We start from the raw sequence: 20,182 nt of genomic DNA, 5'->3' as shown, positions 1-20,182 counted from the left end.
ACTAGTAGTGTTGGAATATAGCAAAAAACCAAGCCTCTCATAATGTATAATATTCAAGTAGGTTGTATATGATAAAGCTGGCAACTGAAAAGCATATATTTTTCTTCTTCTGATTTGTCATTCTTGTCAATGATTCGATATAATAAAAAGTATCTTTTTGGAGTGAATTTTATTTTATTATATTTCATAGTTTATTTTCTCGTTCTCCTGTGGCCATTTCCCAACAAGTAGAAACATAGAAACTGCAACTGCACACTAAAAGCAACTGTTCAATGAGTAGCAACTAAATGTACACACTCGCCTTATCTATATATTAAACATTGCAAAAGATTTCAAAAGAATGTGACAAAAATACACACAAGACACTGATTCCCGCGTTTTTTGAAAAAATAGGTAATAATTGTTTTAGACAAGGCTTACATACTCACCGAGTACCAAAGAGTACTCGCCACGACGTTCGTCCATTCTTGAATTTTCAACCCGATTCAAAGGATACCTGATGCACCTGTCATTGTTCGGCGAGTATGTAAACGAGACAACAATAGCAAAACATACATTTTACAAAGTCATCGATAATCATTTTCCATATATTTATTTTATTATTTTGTTTGTAACATAAACAGAAAAATAAAAAAGTTAAGGTATGTTGACTAAGTTCGTTTGTCCAAGGCAGAATGATTATTAGTTATTGTTGTTGGTCATAGCTTTAAAAAAAACTACGATACCGGCTCGCCTCGCAAATAGATTATTGATTTTGTTTGGCAAATGGTGGGTAGTCTCTGCGCTCCTACTTTTTGAAGAAAACAGTTTCTACTTGTGATAAATTGTATCTTGCAATTTATTGAGCTACTATCGAAAATCATGACGGATTACTTTCAAGAAATGCGACGCCGAGAGCTTGGGGGTGCTCCCAACCATCTACGTATGGCCCGATTCCTCATCGACATCGGGCTCTTCGAAGAAAGTTTGAACGCAGACTGGCCTAGGTAAGTGATTTATCATCAACGTTGTGCGTTTTTTCTTTTTTGTTGATTTTACAAGACGCAGTGGAGTCAGCGATGGCATGATCTACTAGTCGGGATATTGAATGGGTGGGACAGGTACGAAAAAAAATTATGCGTAGAACATTATTTTTAGAACATAAATGCAAATAGCATTGAAAATAAACCATTATTCATAAAGTGAGCTCAAAAATGTATTTTATAGACATTTTTCGTGTCCTCACGGAAAGGACACACCCTAATTTTCTCCCCTTTATTTTTTTGGGTAGGTCTGTTTTTTTGAGAAACAAAATAAAATATAATCGGTCAAACTGTAAAAACATTCATCATTCAATAAATATTTTTAGATAATCTATATATATATATATATATATATACATATACTGACACATGATTATTAGGCCTTTATTATTAGGGCAAGATTTTATTAAAATAATACAGCGGATATTTAGAAAAGTACATAAGTAACATATAAATATAGTTGTATGGGCTATAAAAGAAGTATACAATTGACCTGCGGTAAAGCATTCCCGTCTAAACTGACATCCCTGAAAAATCCAATAAGCCAAAACGAGTTGGAAGTACAACCTTGGGTAGTACAACAATTACAGTGCTCCTTCACAAAACAATCACCGATCCTGTCTTATCGAGCGGAACTCGGGGCACGGCGGTGAACTCAAAGATAGCAATCATACAACATTTTCAAACCAAGTTACTAGACATGTAGATTGGTGCTTCATAGTTCATATCTGGCACTTAGTTGCACCGGGTCCTGAGGGTGCCAATAGTAGACGAGGGCATTATATTTATTCTGAAATCTTACTCGCAACATACTTACGCATTTCCTTATGTGCCAGCGGCAAATTTGATGACTTGATGATCGAGAGTGCCAATGGAAGATTGTACAAAGGCATCTTACTCAAAACATACAGAGGCACATTCTAATGTGGTAGCGGCAAATTTGATGATGTCAAACCACAGCTTCGGCAGCCTAAAATAAATTGTTTCACATAACATTTTCAAACCAATTTACTCTACATGTTGATCGGTGCGTCCCAGTTCATTATTGGCAATTAGATGCACCGAGTTCTGAGGGTGCCAACGATAAATGAGGACATTATACCCATTCCGAAATCTTACAACATACTAAGGCACATCCTAATGTGCTGATGGCAAATTCAATGATGTCGAGCCATAGCTTTGGGACATCTAATAAGATATTTTCCACAAGCAAATATACAACATTTTCAAGTTGCTACACATGGTGATCGGTTCTTCATGGTTCCTCTAGGGCACTTGGTTGCGCCAGGACCAGAGAGCGCCAATGGGAAAAAAGGAGATGGTAGACATACATTCCATCATACATATGCAAATCCTAATGAGCTAGTGGGAAATTTGAAGATGTCAAGCTTCAGCTTTGGACGCCTGCGATCCTCAATGACCGGCACTTCATGCTTCACCTCTGGCACTTGGTTACCAAAGGACCAGAGAGTGCCTAAAACAAAAGTTCAACAGCATCTCTTGCTAAAGGACACTTGTAACTCCTACAACAACGAAAGATTCACCACTCGACAATTACCTTACAAGCCTCACTTATAAATTTATAACCACAAGCTAAATACCTGCAAAAGGCAGATCAGAGAATTATAAGAGATGCTTATCTGGCTGCTTAATATAGATGTGTATTGACTGCGATAATAATATGATTGAAAGGTATCGCCAAGTGAGGTTCCAGTCTCAATAAAGCAATTATTGTGGTTTGAGAGAAGGGTATGAGTGCCAGTGACATACAAGTCAATGAGCTTAGACTAACAGTGGCAGTGTATTTGTGATTTAATTGCCTCCAGTTGTGTTGGCTATGGACGTCTAAAACTGTAACCTTACTACCTTATAAGAAACTCTTATTTTATTTAAATTTATCAGATGAAACACAATGAAAATATTACCAAGGTCAAAGTCATAATGTATATGTGACTGGTAGTAGGTACTGTATTCAAGATAACCTGTATTAAAAGGCTTAGAATCTGTGAAGTCCCTCATAATAAAAAATCTCTCTATATTACCTTGGTATATATTAAAATGCACATATTATATTGCAGGCTGCCCCAGCCAGCCACCCATGCTGCAATCATCAGCTTGCTTGAAATTGAGATAAAGAAAGAAGGGTTAGATTGCTCCATTTGCCTGGTGGAGTTCAAGAAGACAGAAAGGGCTAAGAAGATGCCCTGCCAACACATCTTCCATAGCACCTGCCTTCTGACTTGGCTGCAGCAGGTATTATTGACATATTGTTTATAAATGTAATAGACTTCAGCACTACTTACTTAATATAACCATTGTGTACAACTTGTCGTATAAGCTCTACAGGTGCAAGTAGCATATTTCTTTAATGCTACAACTTAATTTATTATTTCAGAATAATACCTGCCCATTCTGCCGACACAAACTCCCCACTGGCCTGGAATAAGCTGGGACTTTGCCGCTGAAAACAAATGCATTTTTTCTTAAAGATCTCTTCATATTGTACTTTAGAAACTTAGAATTAGAATAAGTATGTTGATGCTGTTTATTATCAGGTACCTTACTTTACTCAACACTAAAACATATTTGTCCTGACTTAACATCATTATGTATTAAGTGTTGACTGGCTAGGTTTTGTTAACATTAGTTTGCTGATGTAAGTTTAATTTTGAAATAATTTTCAACCCTATGCGTATGGACCTTTCGAAAAAATTACATTTACATTGACGAATTCAATTAAGTCAAGCATAGTGGTGTATTAGTTATTTCACATTCACATTTTGTTTAATATTATATATTTTGTAAGACTATATTATTGCAATCAAAGCTCACATTTTGAAATAATCTACTAAACATTTTGAATAACTTTTGAAACTTATCTTTGTAAAACATCTATCATAATGTGATAATTGTTACTATCAACTTATATGCAAGTTTAGGTATCTGAATTTTAGTTAAGTACTTGGTTTTTAATATTGTTATTTATATATTTAGTCCAAAAAGGCCAAATTTAAATTGTGGTAAAATATTGGGAATAATGTTCGGTGGAGGTTCTCTGTGTATATAGTGTAACCGAGAAACATCAAAAAAATATGAAAAAGACTACACTGATTTTACTTCAAAAATTATTCAAATTTACAAAAATGTCAGTGTAGCAATATGAATCTCAGAAAATTATATAAAGCCCACATGAAATTTATATTTTTATACTTTATTGAAGAATATGTTCGAAATGTAATCATTTATGTTGCTTTTTATTTCAATCTATTTTGTATTTTTTCCTAAAACAGCAATTATTTAATTATGAAAGATTAAATCCAGTTCACTTATATACCTATCCGTACCTTACTCTTCTGTATTTCCATTTAATATATGTGTCTATAATGGAGTAGAAATACGTAGATACACAAGGGGTGGTTTTATGGTTTCGTTGAAAAGATTACATGGATGAATCATCAATTCAAGATGCAGCTTTTTCTACTATGGAAGTTACCAGACTGAGACACAACAGGCAGAAATCACTCTACGTGCATTAGAACCTATTTGAATGAATAATGATTGTAAAACATTATATCATCAATAAAGTATAATCAATATATAGTTGTTTTAATTTTTCAAGCTGGATGGCCAGCAGATCTTGGATCAGAAACCATTTCTCTTTTTAGGAAACGGTAATGGGTACCCATACTCTCCTGCTTTTCCTGATCATAATTTACAACCACGGTTGGGAATAAGTTCATATTAAAGAAAAATAATTCAAGATTTATTCGTATAAAAAGACCTATTTAAAGTTGCTTCCATTCATTTTTATTTTCATTGGGATGACAATACATGAAAAGTCGTCAATGGATTTTAGAGGACAGGGATACTCTACAAAATGGCGAGACAACCATTTTTCTCTTCTGTTATTTAACTTTTACGCTTATTAGTGATCAATTGAAAAATATTTCCAGACTCAAATGTATCCTTTCTTTTATTTTTATGTAAAGGTTCATAAAGGTATATTGGGACTTGAAGCACTGAATCAAGAGACGAAAATATTAGATACAAACACTTTGTTAGCCCCTGGTTAGCCCTATATATTTCCCTGATAGAATGAATATTAAAATACAGTTATTATATAAACGTACACAGGGTATCTTATAAAACTGGCAACTCATACAATTGAGAATACACATCAAATTTATGGTTTATACCGAGTACCTGTTTCTTGTCACCCGGCTTTATGTTTTACTTGTCTTTCAATTCGCTGCAGTCTCTACAAGCCACTTGCGGTGACTAATATGACAGGAAATGGCAATTTTATTTTATGAATATGTGTGATCATGGGACTACTTACATTATACTTGTCGGTTAAAACACGGTGTCCTGCTTTTTTTTCATATTATCTAAGTTACCAAAATCATTGGCTTTAGGGGCTATTTATATTAGTCAGTACCAACAATTTTATTACGCCAATTAACTCCACAATTATCAAATAAAAAATCAAACAACTATTCCTCCTTTAAAGATTTAATATAAATAATAATTACAATGTAATCGATTTGTACATATTCATTGATTGATAATAATAGAAAGTAAATATTTTATACAAATATAATGTCATTTTAGATTTAAATTTCTATTACACATACAGCTAATACATACAAATATTGGAAATAAGAATATACTTACTTAGTGTTTTTACGTAATTTATATAATATTAAGTAAAATTTTGCTATTTTGTTTCAAAAAGCAATTGGTACTTTTTTGAAGTTTAGGTAAATATGTAAACCTTAATGACAGTATTTTACTTGCAAATAAAAAACTTTATTAAGGAACATATTCAAAACAATTTTAAAATATACTGGCACAATAACTACCGTCCTACTTACAAACCACTGCTGATCGATGACATAAAAATCTGGATACTGTAACCGACATGAGATATTTTTTCTAAGTTACCAGTACATTCTGTCAGCACATTTTAAAGTAATAATAAAACTCCCAAGTTCTCACGTAGCTATCATTTAGATTTATGATCAACTTATAACTATATAAGGGTCCAAATAATTTACTAAATATACTATGTAGTTGCCAAATAGCTGTAATATGAAAAGGCTCACATTTAATAATACAAGATAAAATCTACATTTTATAAATGAACATATTATTTTATGTATCATTTGTGTATATGAATATGTCATGTTACACTAATATAATACTTTAATGACTTTTTTCATGAGAACCTGAAACACTTGACATCACCAATTTTATAGTTTTTCAGTAGATAATAGATAGATACATAATTTACAATATTACACATTAATGAGAGCCATAACAATGTCTCACAGAACCATATGAACACATTTTTAAGGTATGTACTTACAAAATAATACGATATATCTCTACTAATATGCAGTTATTTGCAGTTCCATCGTAACTCAACACTCAATTTAAGATCGAATAGATTGTATTGTTACAAATACGAAAATCTTTTTATCAGCACCATCCATATATCAATAGAAAAAATATGTCATGGCTCCCATTACAAACACTATAATTAAATACAGTAGATAGTCGATTATCCGAATATTTTAAAAAGATATTATTTTTTTAATTTTAGTATACATATTGACCATCAAATAAACCTTGACTTGAGTTCTCAAGCAAGTCTTCAAGTCTGCAGCAGCCATTAATATAGGGACTCCTTCAGTTATCCCCTTTTCCATTAAACACAACATTTTGAGGTATTTGTCAAATACTATTCGATACTAACTAGATTTAATTGGCGATGAAATCAATAATTCATGAGTTCAGAGAGTCAATTACGTCAGCTGCACAAACATAGTTAAGATATAAACATTTAGACAATCAACTTTCTACTGTATAGGAATTATTATGACCAAAAACGTTTGTGCCCAAATAAACGCACTTAAAATATCATGATGTAAAAACATAGACGAAGTGACCAAATAGATTCCTAAATCAAGAAACTTTCTGGAAAATTAAAACAAATAGACATTAGCGTAAATAAGCACCTATAAAATAATATCAGACATCTGTTTAGAAATTAAACCTTCAGAAAAATAAAATTTGAGAGAGCGCATATATTTTAGACAACAATTTAGCCCCATTCATAAGGATTTAATTGAAACCTATATGCGAATGTATTTAAACAGTAATTTATATTGTTTTGCTGCCTTAATTGAAAAGGCAGCAATTTTATAGGAAAAAACGTGCAATGTATGCTCTCACAGCTTAATATAGACGTATGTATTACTTTCTTTTCAGTGTCGTTTCTCTCCTTTTAGTGGTTCGTCAAACTCGTGCTCGAATTATTTCTCAACGTACAATGTTGGGCATCAACATAAGACAATGAATTGACAAACTTATCCATACGAAAAATTATAACCTACTAGGAGTCTATTAGCTTACTTCGTATATGTATAAAAATATCGAAATAATAAATAACAACATTTTAACAAGCATTTAATATTAAAAGTAATTTCTAGAAATACTTAACATAAGATGAGATTTAAACAAAACTTGTTAAAGGAAGTCATATTATTATGTGTAATAATTGCAGAATGTCGTATTATATGAAAATCTGTAGCATTTTTAATATATGAAAAGATCTGTATTTGTAAAATGTGATATGATTTATAATAATGTCAATCAAATAGCCACACGAATAGTCCACTAAGTTCTAGTGCAATGATTATTTAATATAATTATATTGCATATATTATGGTGCTTACATGGAACCACAGTTAACGATATAGACACATACTACAGCGACTGCGCAGATTAAGGAAATTCTCTGAAATAATATTAAATCAAATTTATAGTCCCTGGCACGTAATTTTAACTGTTAGTAGTAATGGTGGTGCGGAGGCCATTTGAAGGGCGAACTTTCCTATCTAGCAGAAAAGAGTGATGGTATTTATAATAAACTAAGTCCCCGTTTTTATATCAGCATATAATTTTAAATGAACTAACTGCGGAAAATAGTAAATTTCTAATACCACCTCATTAAAATATCAAATGTGTTTCTGATATACATTAAAGTTGCAGGTATAGAACTGCTCATATATGAAAAGCACACAAAACGCTGAGAGTATTGTCTACTACTGTGACGTCACAATTTACACCGCGCCTGTTTAAGTTCTAATTACGTGCCAGGATCATCTATGCCAAGCAGTTACATGTGACTTTTTAACTTCTACAGCCTTTCAACATCAATGAACTATGAGTCCATTCTATCACCCCAAGTTGGTGCATATCAAACCATACAATCGTCATTCTCATGTAATCGGCCCGTTCCAATTCTATTCCTATTTCAATTAATAAAAAATATTTCTGTTTTAAATATCCCATTAATGAAACCATCCAATGCATAAATTACTGTTAACCTTTCTATTTACCTATCTACTTAAGAACACTATTACATTCAAAAGGGCATATTTATCTAGTCTCTTCACATTTTATACATAGGATTTCCAGCGTCATGTATTTGTAAAACTGTGTTTTACGATTTTCAGTCACTAGCTCGAGCATTTCTTTTCGAATTCTATGATCAATAAATACTTACAACAAAGTAATTTATCGTCATCTATACTAAATAACTAATTAATTTCGTAATAATTTATTAATCTAATAAAAAATATATGAAATAATAGCTTGCAAAGCATAAGACTTCTTGTCCTACTTCTTTAAGGTCAAGTATTAAAATATCAGATTAGCATCTTTACAATATTCAATCTTATTTCCTTATAAACCAGTTACAGTTGTAACAAAGAAGCACCTGTCTCCATACCGCATCACTTCTATAGCAAATTCCCAAAAAGATGCTGTTCTTATACAATATAACAAGTAAAGCACAATTTCTATTTTGCATATTGGCCTTTAAACTTTTAAAAACAGTATGAGCACGAATTATTAGAGGGATTTCATGATTAATCTCCTGTGGATAAACATCTACTGGACGCAAGTGAATTACATTAAAGAAGCAACGGGTATACTACAAAACAGCTATAATATTTGATTCAATATTTATCATTAAAAACGGAGCACTTCACTACAATCAAGATAATGTGAATGATTAAGTTGAAAGTTACGTGATACACCCGACTAAGTAATTTATGTAGGTATATATAATTTATATGTAAATTTTAAGTTTCGATCTCTTTTTGCCTATTAATATTGTTCTCTGTTCTATTCTACTATCGATGAACTGTTGGTAAACTGAGATTCACATTCATCTTGTCTCTGGTTTTGCAAAATTTTAGTGTGCACGCTTATTTTGACACAATTTTAATATGGTCTACAATAGGATAAAATTCGACATGATCCAAATAACTGTTATAAAAGTCTGATCACAATTGAGACCATGTAAGAAAAAATTTAACAAAATAGCTCACAGACATGCAGGCCATATTGAGACAATTTGCTATAGTATAATGAACACATAGGCTTTCTGGATAGATGTAACATGATTGATGATTGAAATATAAGGTAGGAAGTTACCTTTTGTTGAACAAGTCGAAAACGAATAGCACCGAGTAAACACCGAAATCGGATATATGCTAACATAATGAAGCATAGCGTGTTACCGGTGTGGAGCAGTGATTTGGTCACCTTACTGGATGACGCAGCATTTGCACTTGGACTTCTTCTTGATGGTCACGTGCTCCGGCTGGAGAGGTTCCTGAGGCGGAGCGCGTTGCACCTCCACCTGGCCTTGGCGCATCTCCGGCACAGCGGCGCCGTTCTTCGTGCCGTTCATAGCCTTCGGAGTGCTCTGTTGCAGAGGCGCCTTAGTTTGAGGAGAAGGAGCATTAGCCTGCGAATCAAATACACTTTCTCAACATACTGTGTTTTGTGTACTTTTGTTCTGGAGACTAAAGAAAGAACACATAAACCACCACATAAACCTATTAAAATAGAATGCATTTCAGTGTCTTATTTGAATAATACTTCGAGACAACGACTTCAGTGTACAGAAGGTGTTAGAACCCTTTGCGGTTCGACTCCGGCAGCATCACCGCCACACCTATCTCTGCCTCATAACAGCAGTGTTGAACGCTGCTGTGTTCTGGTTTGAAGGGAGACATACTTTTCCGAGGCGTTCCAGCTTAATCATCAGACGTAGGTGCGCATCTGTGGCCGACCTCAGGTAGGAATATCTAATTCTATCGGGGTTGATTACAGATGTCCACGGGCGGCAGTAACCACTTACCATCAGGTGGACTGCATGCTCGTCTGCTACTCCTATATTATAAAAAAAAGAAAGGAGAGAATACTTGTATCTGTTGATGTAGTTGATAGATAAAATCAGAGATAAAATGCAACTCACGTTAACATTGTTCGCGTGTGTCTTCTCCTCCTTTTCATCGCAGGCCGGAAGCTGCGGCGCGGCGGTGGGCGTGGGAGTGATCGGCTTCCCGCCCTTGATCAGCGACACGATCTCGTCCGCCTCGCGGCTCAGGTCGCCGTCCGGACGGAACGGGTTGTCCCAGCCGCTCTCGGTACTGGAAAACAACAGTTACACTCTTAAGAAATTGTATTACGTCATCAAGTTGACTGTAGAGTCGGATGTTTCATTTAGAGCATATATAGAATAAGAAAGTATAAAACAACAGAGGTGTTTTTTATTCTTTGTTAAAAAAGACCGATCAGCGATAGGCACAATACCACAACTTATATGTATTTAATTATATAGCTGTACGTATATAATAATTGATTATTAGTAGTCTTTTTACAAAAGAATAAACCGCAATCAACCATATACCATAACCAAACCGTTTCTAATAGGATTCCTACCAGCATTGTAGAGGCTGATAAAAGCAGTTAGTTATTCATGACTATAATCAAAGAATAAAATCAAATACAAGTCTTTTACAATAACAAACAAATAGTCACTAACGGCTTTGCGCATTAGTTTCCTGTTGAAACTAGAATTGCGAGAAAATGTTTCAATTAAAACAGATTGCAATGTAGTATTTTACAATGACGCCCATTACTGTAGTACATATTATAAAGGATGGAGTTTTACAGAGCATGACATGAACCGTGAAATAGGTATAATAATGTGTGAAGTTACTATGTGAGCATAAAGAGCTTGGATAGATATTTCGTAACAAACGAAGGTCTGGCCGTATCGAGGCGTGTGCATTGTGATTGAACAACTGAACCAGCTTATACTAAAGGCTTTCAGTATGGGTATCAGGGCCAGATTTAGAGGTCTAGAGGCCTTGGGGCAACAAAGGAGTGGAGGCCCCCTGTCCCCAAATTATTTTCTGAACAAAATGACAAATTTTCAGATTTTCAATAAACATTTTATTGTGAAACGCAGGTAGATTCTTCTAGTATTCGTTTGTACAAAGTACTGTAGATAAAGACAAAACAGCGAAAAAGAATATCAAAGGAAAATATATATATATTTTTACTAGTGTTTACTAGTCGGAATTAAAAAAAAGTTCCGACGTCTCTATTGTGTTGCCCTCCCTTAAATCCGGCCCTAATGGGCGTATGCCTCTATTCATACTTTTAATAAGGGATTACAGCTCTGCTCGCCTGCATACGGTTTTAATGTTTGCGAACATGATTACGTTCCCTTGATATATATATGTTATGTGCATGTAAGATCAGCCTCAAATTAGGTCAACCATTCAAGATTAGCCTCAATAACTATCCGGAAAAGTCCCTACATTTTTTCCCCATCATGTGGTTATGACAGATAAAAAGATGGGGTTTACCGTGACAAAAATGTAAAGTATTCAATTTCTTTATAATACAATATCTATGTTAATAAAAATGTTACATCTTATATAATAAAATTCTCATGTCACAATGTTAGTTACAATACTCCTCCGAAAGGGCTTTACTGATTTTCACCAAATTTTATATGCATATTCAGTAGGTCTGAGAATCTACTATCTATTTTTCATACCCATAACTGATAAGGGTTGTTCACCCTTACCATTTTTTTATTTATATGGCAACATGTTTGCCGGGTCAGCTAGTAAATATATATATTGCATGTTATTTTAACAAAGAGAATGTTTCTTTCTTTAATAGTGTATGAAAACAAAGACAAGACCAGCACATCTGGAAACTCTCCAAAACATTCTGTTTAATATGTGAAATCCAATTAAACAAGGAATTCAACAATGTATGTCATTCGTTTTCATTTAATGAAGAAGTTCTTTAGTAATAGGTTTCTTTTTTTAATGAAATAACTTTTTATTTGTAAAAAGAGCAAGAATAGAAAAGATAAGATAAAAAGTAATAAGTTGGAATAAATGTAATTGTTGGAAATTTTGAAAGAACCAGAGTGATTTGACCGGGGGCCTATCACACCTATGTCTAGCCGGTAATTCTTGCGTTTTACTGAAATGTTAGTCACCCACATTTGAAGCAACCTCACTCCACACCAGTGGCATAGGACCCTTGTTCTTTCCGAAGTTGATTATAGATGTCCATGGTCAGCAGCAACCGGTTGCCGTCAGATGGACTGCATTCTTATTTTTTATCATATAGGAGTAGCAGACTAGCATGCAGTCCACCTGATGGTAAGTGGCCACTGCCGCCCATGGACATCTGTAATCTACCCTTCAAAACAGAACACAGCCGCGCCAAACTTTGCTGTTAGGCAGAAATAGGTGTGGCGGGGGTGCCACCAGAGTCGAACCACAAAGGGTTCTACCACCTTCATTTGTTAGTTTAATAAAAAATATATATATACCTGATCTGCCTGTTATACATATGGTCAGCCATGTCAGCTTCAACAGCTGCCGTTAGGATGGCCGCGTAAAGTATAGGAGACTCTGGTAGTGGAATGGAGGGTGGTGGCGACAGACACTGCGGCCGCGCCCCTTGGTAGAAAGACACGCGGACTTTGGAACGCTCCAATCTGCAACATTTTATACTAAGTCTCAAACATTGTAAAAAATTGAAAGACCTTATACATTTATATAAACAACCTTTAAAAAATCAGCTTTCACTAGCAAGCAATGCAAAATATAATGCAACATGATATACATGCATATAACAAACTAAAAAAACAAAATATTGAATAATATAAAATACCAAAAATGCAAAGTAATAAAAAATGTAATGAAAACATTAAGTCATGAACAGTAAAGTGGCATTTAATGATTCGCTCTGCTCTAGTACATTATAGTTCCACCAATGAGCATCAGCAGCTAGCATGCTAAGACTGTAAGTAATTCAATAATGGCTTCTGTTCTTTTATTAGAAGATGACTATATTCAACACCCACATGTTTATTAACTCTAATAAAAACATCATGGAGACTTGTAGAATCTTTTTAAAGTTTCATTAGTGTTGTATTGCTATAAGAGGTTATTATATGGATGCTGACATAATTTCTGTAATGTCCTACGAATTATGGCCAGTTTGACTCGCACTCCACCTCTTTAAGGATCTTATGACTATCTTATGACTTTAATTAATGTTATTTGTTTATTTTTTACGCACAGCTTACTAGAGTCAAGGTTGGCGAAGACTTCGGTGGTTCGCTAGAGCAAGCGGTGCAAATAAGCAAAGTCATTCAAAGAAACAAAGAACCAAACAAAAGATGAAATGATTTTTAATTTAAGTGGCATAAGAAATTCAAAAATATTTCTTAACATATACCAGTAATCAAGTTACATAGAATATAAGCATTTAGAATTACCATAATACTAATATATCAACAACAAATTTGAACTAGGTGTGTCTCATGTATATAATTATATATAATTGACACAAAATCATCTCTAAGATAAATTGTTTAATGTAGTGCATCAAATTAATAATTTGATGATGATGATTAAACTTAATTAAAGATCCAACAAGTTAAGTGTCTGAATAGTAGTTAATGATAATTACACATTTCAATATCATAATAAACCAAGTAGATACATAAAGTTGAAGTTAAAATATATAACTGTATGACTGTGGAAAGTCGTAAATTGGCAAAATGAAAAACAGGGTAAGCGATGCGGCCGGCGCGGCGCCGTGAGCCGCCGTGACAGGGCACAGGGCGGGTCTTCCATTATGTGTATGGCCACTGAGTGACATTATAAATAGAGCTTTAAAAACGTTTGCCAATGCATGTTTACTACATGTAGGTACGTGGTGACTAGTGACCTTGTGCTCCCGAGTTGTGGATGGAACTGAAAGTCGTTTTATGTTTATAATTCGGTCCTCGTGACGTCATGCTGACCGAATTCTCCATACAATAAAATTGTACGGTCTGGTGTTAAAGGCCGTTGTCACATTAAAATCGACAACTTTTACGTGTTTTCATTGGAAAAGTCACTAATCATTGCAATAAAGTAACAGACCTGGAATTAATCGGCAAGTGAACACCCAGTGCGCAGCACAACAAGAATGACGTAAACAGTGTAAATAACATACCTCACGAGTATTCACAATAAAACCGGCAGGTAATCACAGTTTTAGGCTATTCACGTCTTAATTATCACTATTTTATTGCAAGGATAAGTAATTATAGTGCAAATCAAACACATGAGCGCTATTGGGCTGGGTCCGTTCGACGCTTCACGACTACAACAGTGTTTCCACAGAGTTCACAACATCGATCTCGGAAGTCGCGGTCGCGCGCGGCCGTGGCGAATGGAGCGGAGCGGGCGGAGTACACACGCAGCCAGCGCTATTCGTGCCATAGTGAAGTGACGTCCTTCCAAGATCACGAATACGATTCGTAAACTCGATGACATGAATCGTTATCGTTATCGCAATTATTTTCAACTGTTTGAATTTTCTATATTTGAGATAAATTTACACTTCAATAAATCACAAGATTCCTATTAGCCTCACATAATTTTATCGAAAATGTAATTGATTAATTGCATACGTCCTTGATTAAATAAGAATCTAAAAAGTGCACACTGAATATAATAGTATTATCACACATGATATTTAATATATTTGAACTTATTATCAATACATACAAATGACATTATTATTATATTTTACAATAGTACAAAATTATTATAAAAAAATTAGTCAATTAAATAGAAAAAATGGATCACAATATTTTCAGTATTTTCATAGTGAGTAGATATTATGTTTTTTTATTTAATTAATATTTTAAAGTATTTAAAAAAAATTACGCTTCATTCATACTGAATTGAGCTTTTCCTAACTGGCTCAGAAATTTAGGACATTCTTCATGCCCCTTTTCAAAATTACTATTATTATATTACTTACTATGACTCCTACGTGACTAGGTACATAAAATGTTTCATAAACGTTTTATTTTATTCTAAAAATATCTCGTACGTTGAATTGTGATAAAAAGCTTAACCTAGTGAAAAATTAATATTATACCGCGTTCCCCTCTTAGTGTACCGTAATACTTAGGGGATCATTCACAACTAGATACGGCGGTTTATAGAGGAAAATAGAGAAGGGGAGTTGCTCTCCAATCTATTTATTAAATACGACGAGTGATAGGGGACCTTACTTATACCATTCTCTTCTACTTTTAGTAAAACTGGAGAACTTTTGCTACATAGCTAAATTGTAGAGCTTTCGATTCTTATAATATGAGTGCAACACTTGATCATTGAATACAATTAAAAAAGCGATGATTGTAATTCGGTATATTTATTAATTTATTACATAAGTACTACACACGAAAATTTACTGAAGCCCTCGGGTTATTGATTATTGATTTGAATACCGCATAGGTCCCAAATTATTTTCTCTAGTGTGGTTTTAGTGTGGTAGAGTAGGATCAAATATAACTATTCCCTACGCCAGTGCCCGAAAATAAAATATATTTCTCTACTTGCAGGCAGCTAGAGCCAGATTAAAGTAACACCACCCTCCCTCGTTTTCGTAGGAAGCCATTAGTATTTCAATTCGCATCAGTGATATTGCATATTTTATACGTCTGCAAAAGTTGCTTTATGACCTAGTTCTGCCCGCAACTTCGTTAGTATGACTATGACATTATGTTTAGTTATTCCTGCAGTTTTAATGTTCTACGGAGCTTTGGTTCATACTATTGTATCATTTTTGATTTTTCTCCATAATCTTTGTTATGTTACACAATCATTCTATTATCAGAAGCAAAATTATTCTAATATTATCAATTAAAAAAATAAACAATATGTTCAAACTGTAGTTTAAAGATAAAAAAATATATAGCGGAATATTAATCCAGAAAAGATGCAATACGGTCTTTTTTATTTGGCGGAAGGTTTGTGCTAAATGTTTAACAATCAAAATCACAGCACGAACATCTATTGAGTGCCAATCGTAATTCCGTAACATTCGCTACACCGTTGTATCATTTTATTGACTGTAAGCTTGAGAAAAGTTTACTGAACCTTTACAAATAAGGAAAAAGTAAAAATATCAGGTAGGAATTTATATACATAACTGTCTTTTTATATTTGAATATACGTGTAACACCTACTTTGTACTCTGCAGAAATGATAAAAAATAAGGTTTAGTATGTTATTTAAGTTCCGCCTTTCTAGACTTCCAACTAGTACTATAGACTTACTCGTATATTATAAAAGATATAATAGTATACGTAAAAATAGTATACGAAGGTTTACGAAAATAAAGAAGTGGGGTATAGATATATTATTATGTACCTACCTATAGTGTAGTTAATTGAATTCATGCTATGGTCAGACAACCAAGGTCATAAGTATACATTTATCTAAAAGATTACAGATAAGAGTGCAAATCGAAGGGAGTAAGTGCATTGTAGCGTGCGGCCAACACTCCGTTTCAAACGAGTCTAGGTTTAACGGAAATTAGATTTTTCGCGGAACGATCGGTCTGACCTTCGCAACCCTAATTAACTGGGGCCTGCTCCCCTCATAACAATTGCAGTTGCGACATCACCCATCCATACGCATTGACTGACTCGAACTTTGTACGATTCGACTGATCGATTTACGAATGTTGTCATCATAACCACGTGGACCAGAATGATCACAAATGTTGACAACACGCATGTACCTGCTAATGCATAGGTACGTGCCTAGTTTGCTAGGTGTTTTGTATTATTTCTAATAGATGCTTAATTATTATTATACGTACTAGGCAATTAAGTATGAAGTGTTAATATTCTAACATTTCGTGTAGATTCTCCGGAACATGAAAGCCTCTTACGAGTTATTAAGATTTATTTTAATGACCACCTATCTACTCACAGAATATCTTACATATAAATTACGTTCATGTAAATTCTGACGAGTTTGTACGTTCATTAACAAAAAAGTTTATAGATCATTCATAGTAGGTACCTAATGGAATAGCGTGTAGTAGTCATTTATAAATATATGAAAAGACGATATACTTTCAGTATTATCTATACAAATGAATAAAATGGAAGTCTTATTTATAAAAAAAAATATTATTAAAATTTTTGGCGGTCTCACTGCTCGTTCCAGCTGATCTCCGAAACGGCCGAACCGATTTCGACAGGATTTTCACTGGCAGTTAGTTTATGTTATATAGAGTAACATAGGCTACTTTTATTTTAGAAAACTAATTTTTGTTACCCGCAGAACCCATTTTTAAATGCGGATGAAAACCCAGGGCACTGATCGTGACGCGTGTGACTGCCTTTTTTTTAAATATAAGATCGTAATTTCGTAGAACAACCGCAGGGCGAAGTTAATAAGTCACAAGAAAAGGATCTCATAAATTCGCAGCACTGCATTGAATTCTGTAAATATATAAAACATACATATGAAATGAGTAACGTACTCGTTCTCCACGGGCGTGTACGGAAATGCGGTCTCCTGGACTTTTGGGGGCGGACTTGTTTCTGGTTCCTCTTGGAGAGGACTCTCGTAGATCAGCGTCTCCACCATAGACCCTTTGGAACTGCCAAAGGATACCCTGTGCAAATAAAATGTTATTAAAAAAATACCAAAAAGATTTTACAACAGTTTACTTGTGTTGTGTACAAGTTTTAAAAATAGTATTTCTATAAAATTAAGTTATTCGAAAACTAAGAATGAATCGTTGTAAAAATGCTACAGAGTAAATTAATAAATACATAATAAAACAGACATAAAAATCCTCATAGTTGGTCTACATTCATGCAATACAATGATGCACAATTGCTATTATAACGGGGTTTATTTAAAGAGAATAACAAGTAGGTACATATCGTGCTATTTTATATGACATATCTATTATACCTACAAAGTAAACATTTCGTTATAATTAATCGAAAGAATAAAAAGTGCAGAATTTCATTGACGAACAATTGAGTTGACATTTAACGATAAAAAGAAAAACACTTCGATCACTAAAGGGAAAAACATGGTAATGTTTTTTCACCATACGAATAATAACAATGACATTAAGTCGTCTTTATTAGTAGTATATCGATGAATAATAATGAATTATTCGTAAACAGTGCAAAAGCTACTGCGACACTATTTTTTATGCTCCGGAAACCTGTCTTGTGAATACATTTATTTTCTTAAAGTAATACACAAACAAGCAGATAGCGTACGACACTGATTTTAGAATCATTTTTTTGGACTATTTTATTTACCGTCATAATGTCAGTGTTTGTATCAACTACCAACCATTGAGTGAAATATCATAAATGTATTCCCGACTCTTGCCTGAAACTATATAAGAGTCTAATAACAATAATAAAAGAAGTCATGTTTTCTTTTAAAAAGGTCTTTTCAAATGCATTATAAGTATTGAATAGAATAGTTTCAAAAGTTAATATATTTTCAATGAAATATAATTCGATAATTGTGTAATTTTTGATCTAACTTTTTTCTCCTTAAATCAATTTGTATTTTATTAATTTGTATTTATATAAGTACTAAAAAACTAAGATGTAAGTAACTTAGTATTACGGTATCTTTGATTTTGATACAACCTTTTGCCCTAGATTAGTAAAGATTACTCACTCCTAACAAGAAAATGTACCCAGTTTTGAGAATTGAAATAGTTGCGTAAAAATGTTTTGCCACCTCGCCGTGCTAAAATGTTCCTAAAATATTTGAAATAATTATTTATTTATTACGTAAATTACGTAATTATTACGCAAATTAGTTATTTATTCGTAAATTTTGTCTAAAAATGTTTTTATTTGTCAAGGATTCAAAAAAAGAACTTACTAAAATAAGCCATTTGTGGCTTCATTCAATTTCAAGGCGGCGAAGTATCTTTACTAATCTATGCCTTTTGCATAGTAAATTATGATGACACCAAAGACACTCAACGATATTTTGATAGTAGCTGTTATATTTTGAGCTTTGTGAATGACATTTGTCATTGCATTTCTTTAGAAGCCAATTATTTTACAGGTATGTAGAATAAATTAATTTTAAGTGGCACATTTTAAGTTCCATCATCCAAGCAGTCAATTTTATATATAACACATAGGTAGAAAAAATCTCCACTACTATTACGTTTATTATTATATACGTATGTATGTTTTTCAGAGATGTTTTAATGTTTCAGAGTGACAGTATCGACATCGGTGTCTCGGCAACTATTATACATTTTGACCCTTCACAGCCAAATCTTGTCTGTAGCTGCTATAGCGCTTATACTTGGCGGACTTTCTAATCGGCCAACTTGCAACCTTTTATGGTAACGCTATAGTCACGTAAACTTTTACACTTATTATACTTCCGTATCGGCGTGAAGCTGCTTAGCATTCTTTGTTATGCCTGTCCCACTTTACCATAACTGGCCCTGGATTCTTCATTCTTCCATCTATTCTGTCAAGGGGTTCCTTTGTGCCTATGTTACCTTATTATTATTGCATACATAAGGCAATTCTTAGCATAGATCGTCCGACACCATAATATATTACAATGTTATATAATAAAATTCATTTGCTTATCTATAATCCTATATATCTATTACTGTATCTATGGTACGTTGTTTTTCTCGAACTACTACGTTGCTTGGCCAAGATTTTCTTTGGAGCTGTATTTGTTGCTAATGCACATATACTATTCCAAGCGACGATATTTGTTTAAGAGTAGGTAACCGGGTGACTTCAGCGCAATTAATTAAAACGATCCCACCGATACAGTTGTATTGCTCGGCCAAGCGTAATCTTTATAGCCAATTAATGTACAATCTTAAAAACCCTGTGTAGATTTTTTATTTGAATTAAACTAGATCTTTAA

At 33.6% G+C, this 20,182-nt stretch overlaps 3 protein-coding genes across 5 annotated transcripts in view; 2 read left to right on the top strand and 1 right to left on the bottom strand.

The window, feature by feature from the left end:
* The first annotated feature begins 703 nt into the window (after positions 1-703).
* LOC140743618 (E3 ubiquitin-protein ligase RNF181-like) lies at positions 704-4,618 on the top strand. The gene is made up of 3 exons (XM_073075042.1): positions 704-986; positions 3,101-3,275; positions 3,418-4,618. Exons 1-3 carry the CDS (start codon positions 862-864, stop codon positions 3,466-3,468), a joined length of 351 nt encoding a protein of 116 aa, XP_072931143.1. The 5' UTR covers positions 704-861; the 3' UTR covers positions 3,469-4,618.
* Positions 4,619-5,518: 900 nt separating this feature from the next.
* LOC140743616 (uncharacterized) overlaps positions 5,519-20,182 on the bottom strand; it is a 42,080-nt gene continuing 27,416 nt past the window's right edge. For both annotated transcript variants that reach the window (XM_073075039.1, XM_073075040.1), the window contains exons 3-6: positions 17,772-17,906; positions 12,751-12,918; positions 10,360-10,534; positions 5,519-9,846 (exon numbers count right to left, since the gene is read on the bottom strand). In XM_073075039.1, the coding sequence (XP_072931140.1) occupies positions 9,643-9,846; positions 10,360-10,534; positions 12,751-12,918; positions 17,772-17,906 (682 nt within the window). In that variant the 3' untranslated portion in view covers positions 5,519-9,642. The remainder of the gene's footprint in view (positions 9,847-10,359; positions 10,535-12,750; positions 12,919-17,771; positions 17,907-20,182) is intronic.
* Positions 19,227-20,182, top strand: part of LOC140743137 (uncharacterized) — a 4,097-nt gene continuing 3,141 nt past the window's right edge. Inside the window, exons 1-2 of one of the 2 annotated variants that reach the window (XM_073074195.1) lie at positions 19,227-19,345; positions 19,503-19,634. The gene's annotated coding sequence lies outside the window, so the exon portion shown is untranslated. The remainder of the gene's footprint in view (positions 19,346-19,502; positions 19,635-20,182) is intronic. The other variant, XM_073074196.1, reaches the window with a different exon arrangement.

This window comes from Epargyreus clarus, unplaced genomic scaffold, assembly GCF_041222505.1.
Source record: "Epargyreus clarus isolate Ecla_fem2 unplaced genomic scaffold, WU_Ecla_fem_2.2 ptg000007l, whole genome shotgun sequence".
Lineage (NCBI taxonomy): Eukaryota > Metazoa > Arthropoda > Insecta > Lepidoptera > Hesperiidae > Epargyreus > Epargyreus clarus.
This window is presented reverse-complemented; position numbering and strand designations above follow the sequence as displayed.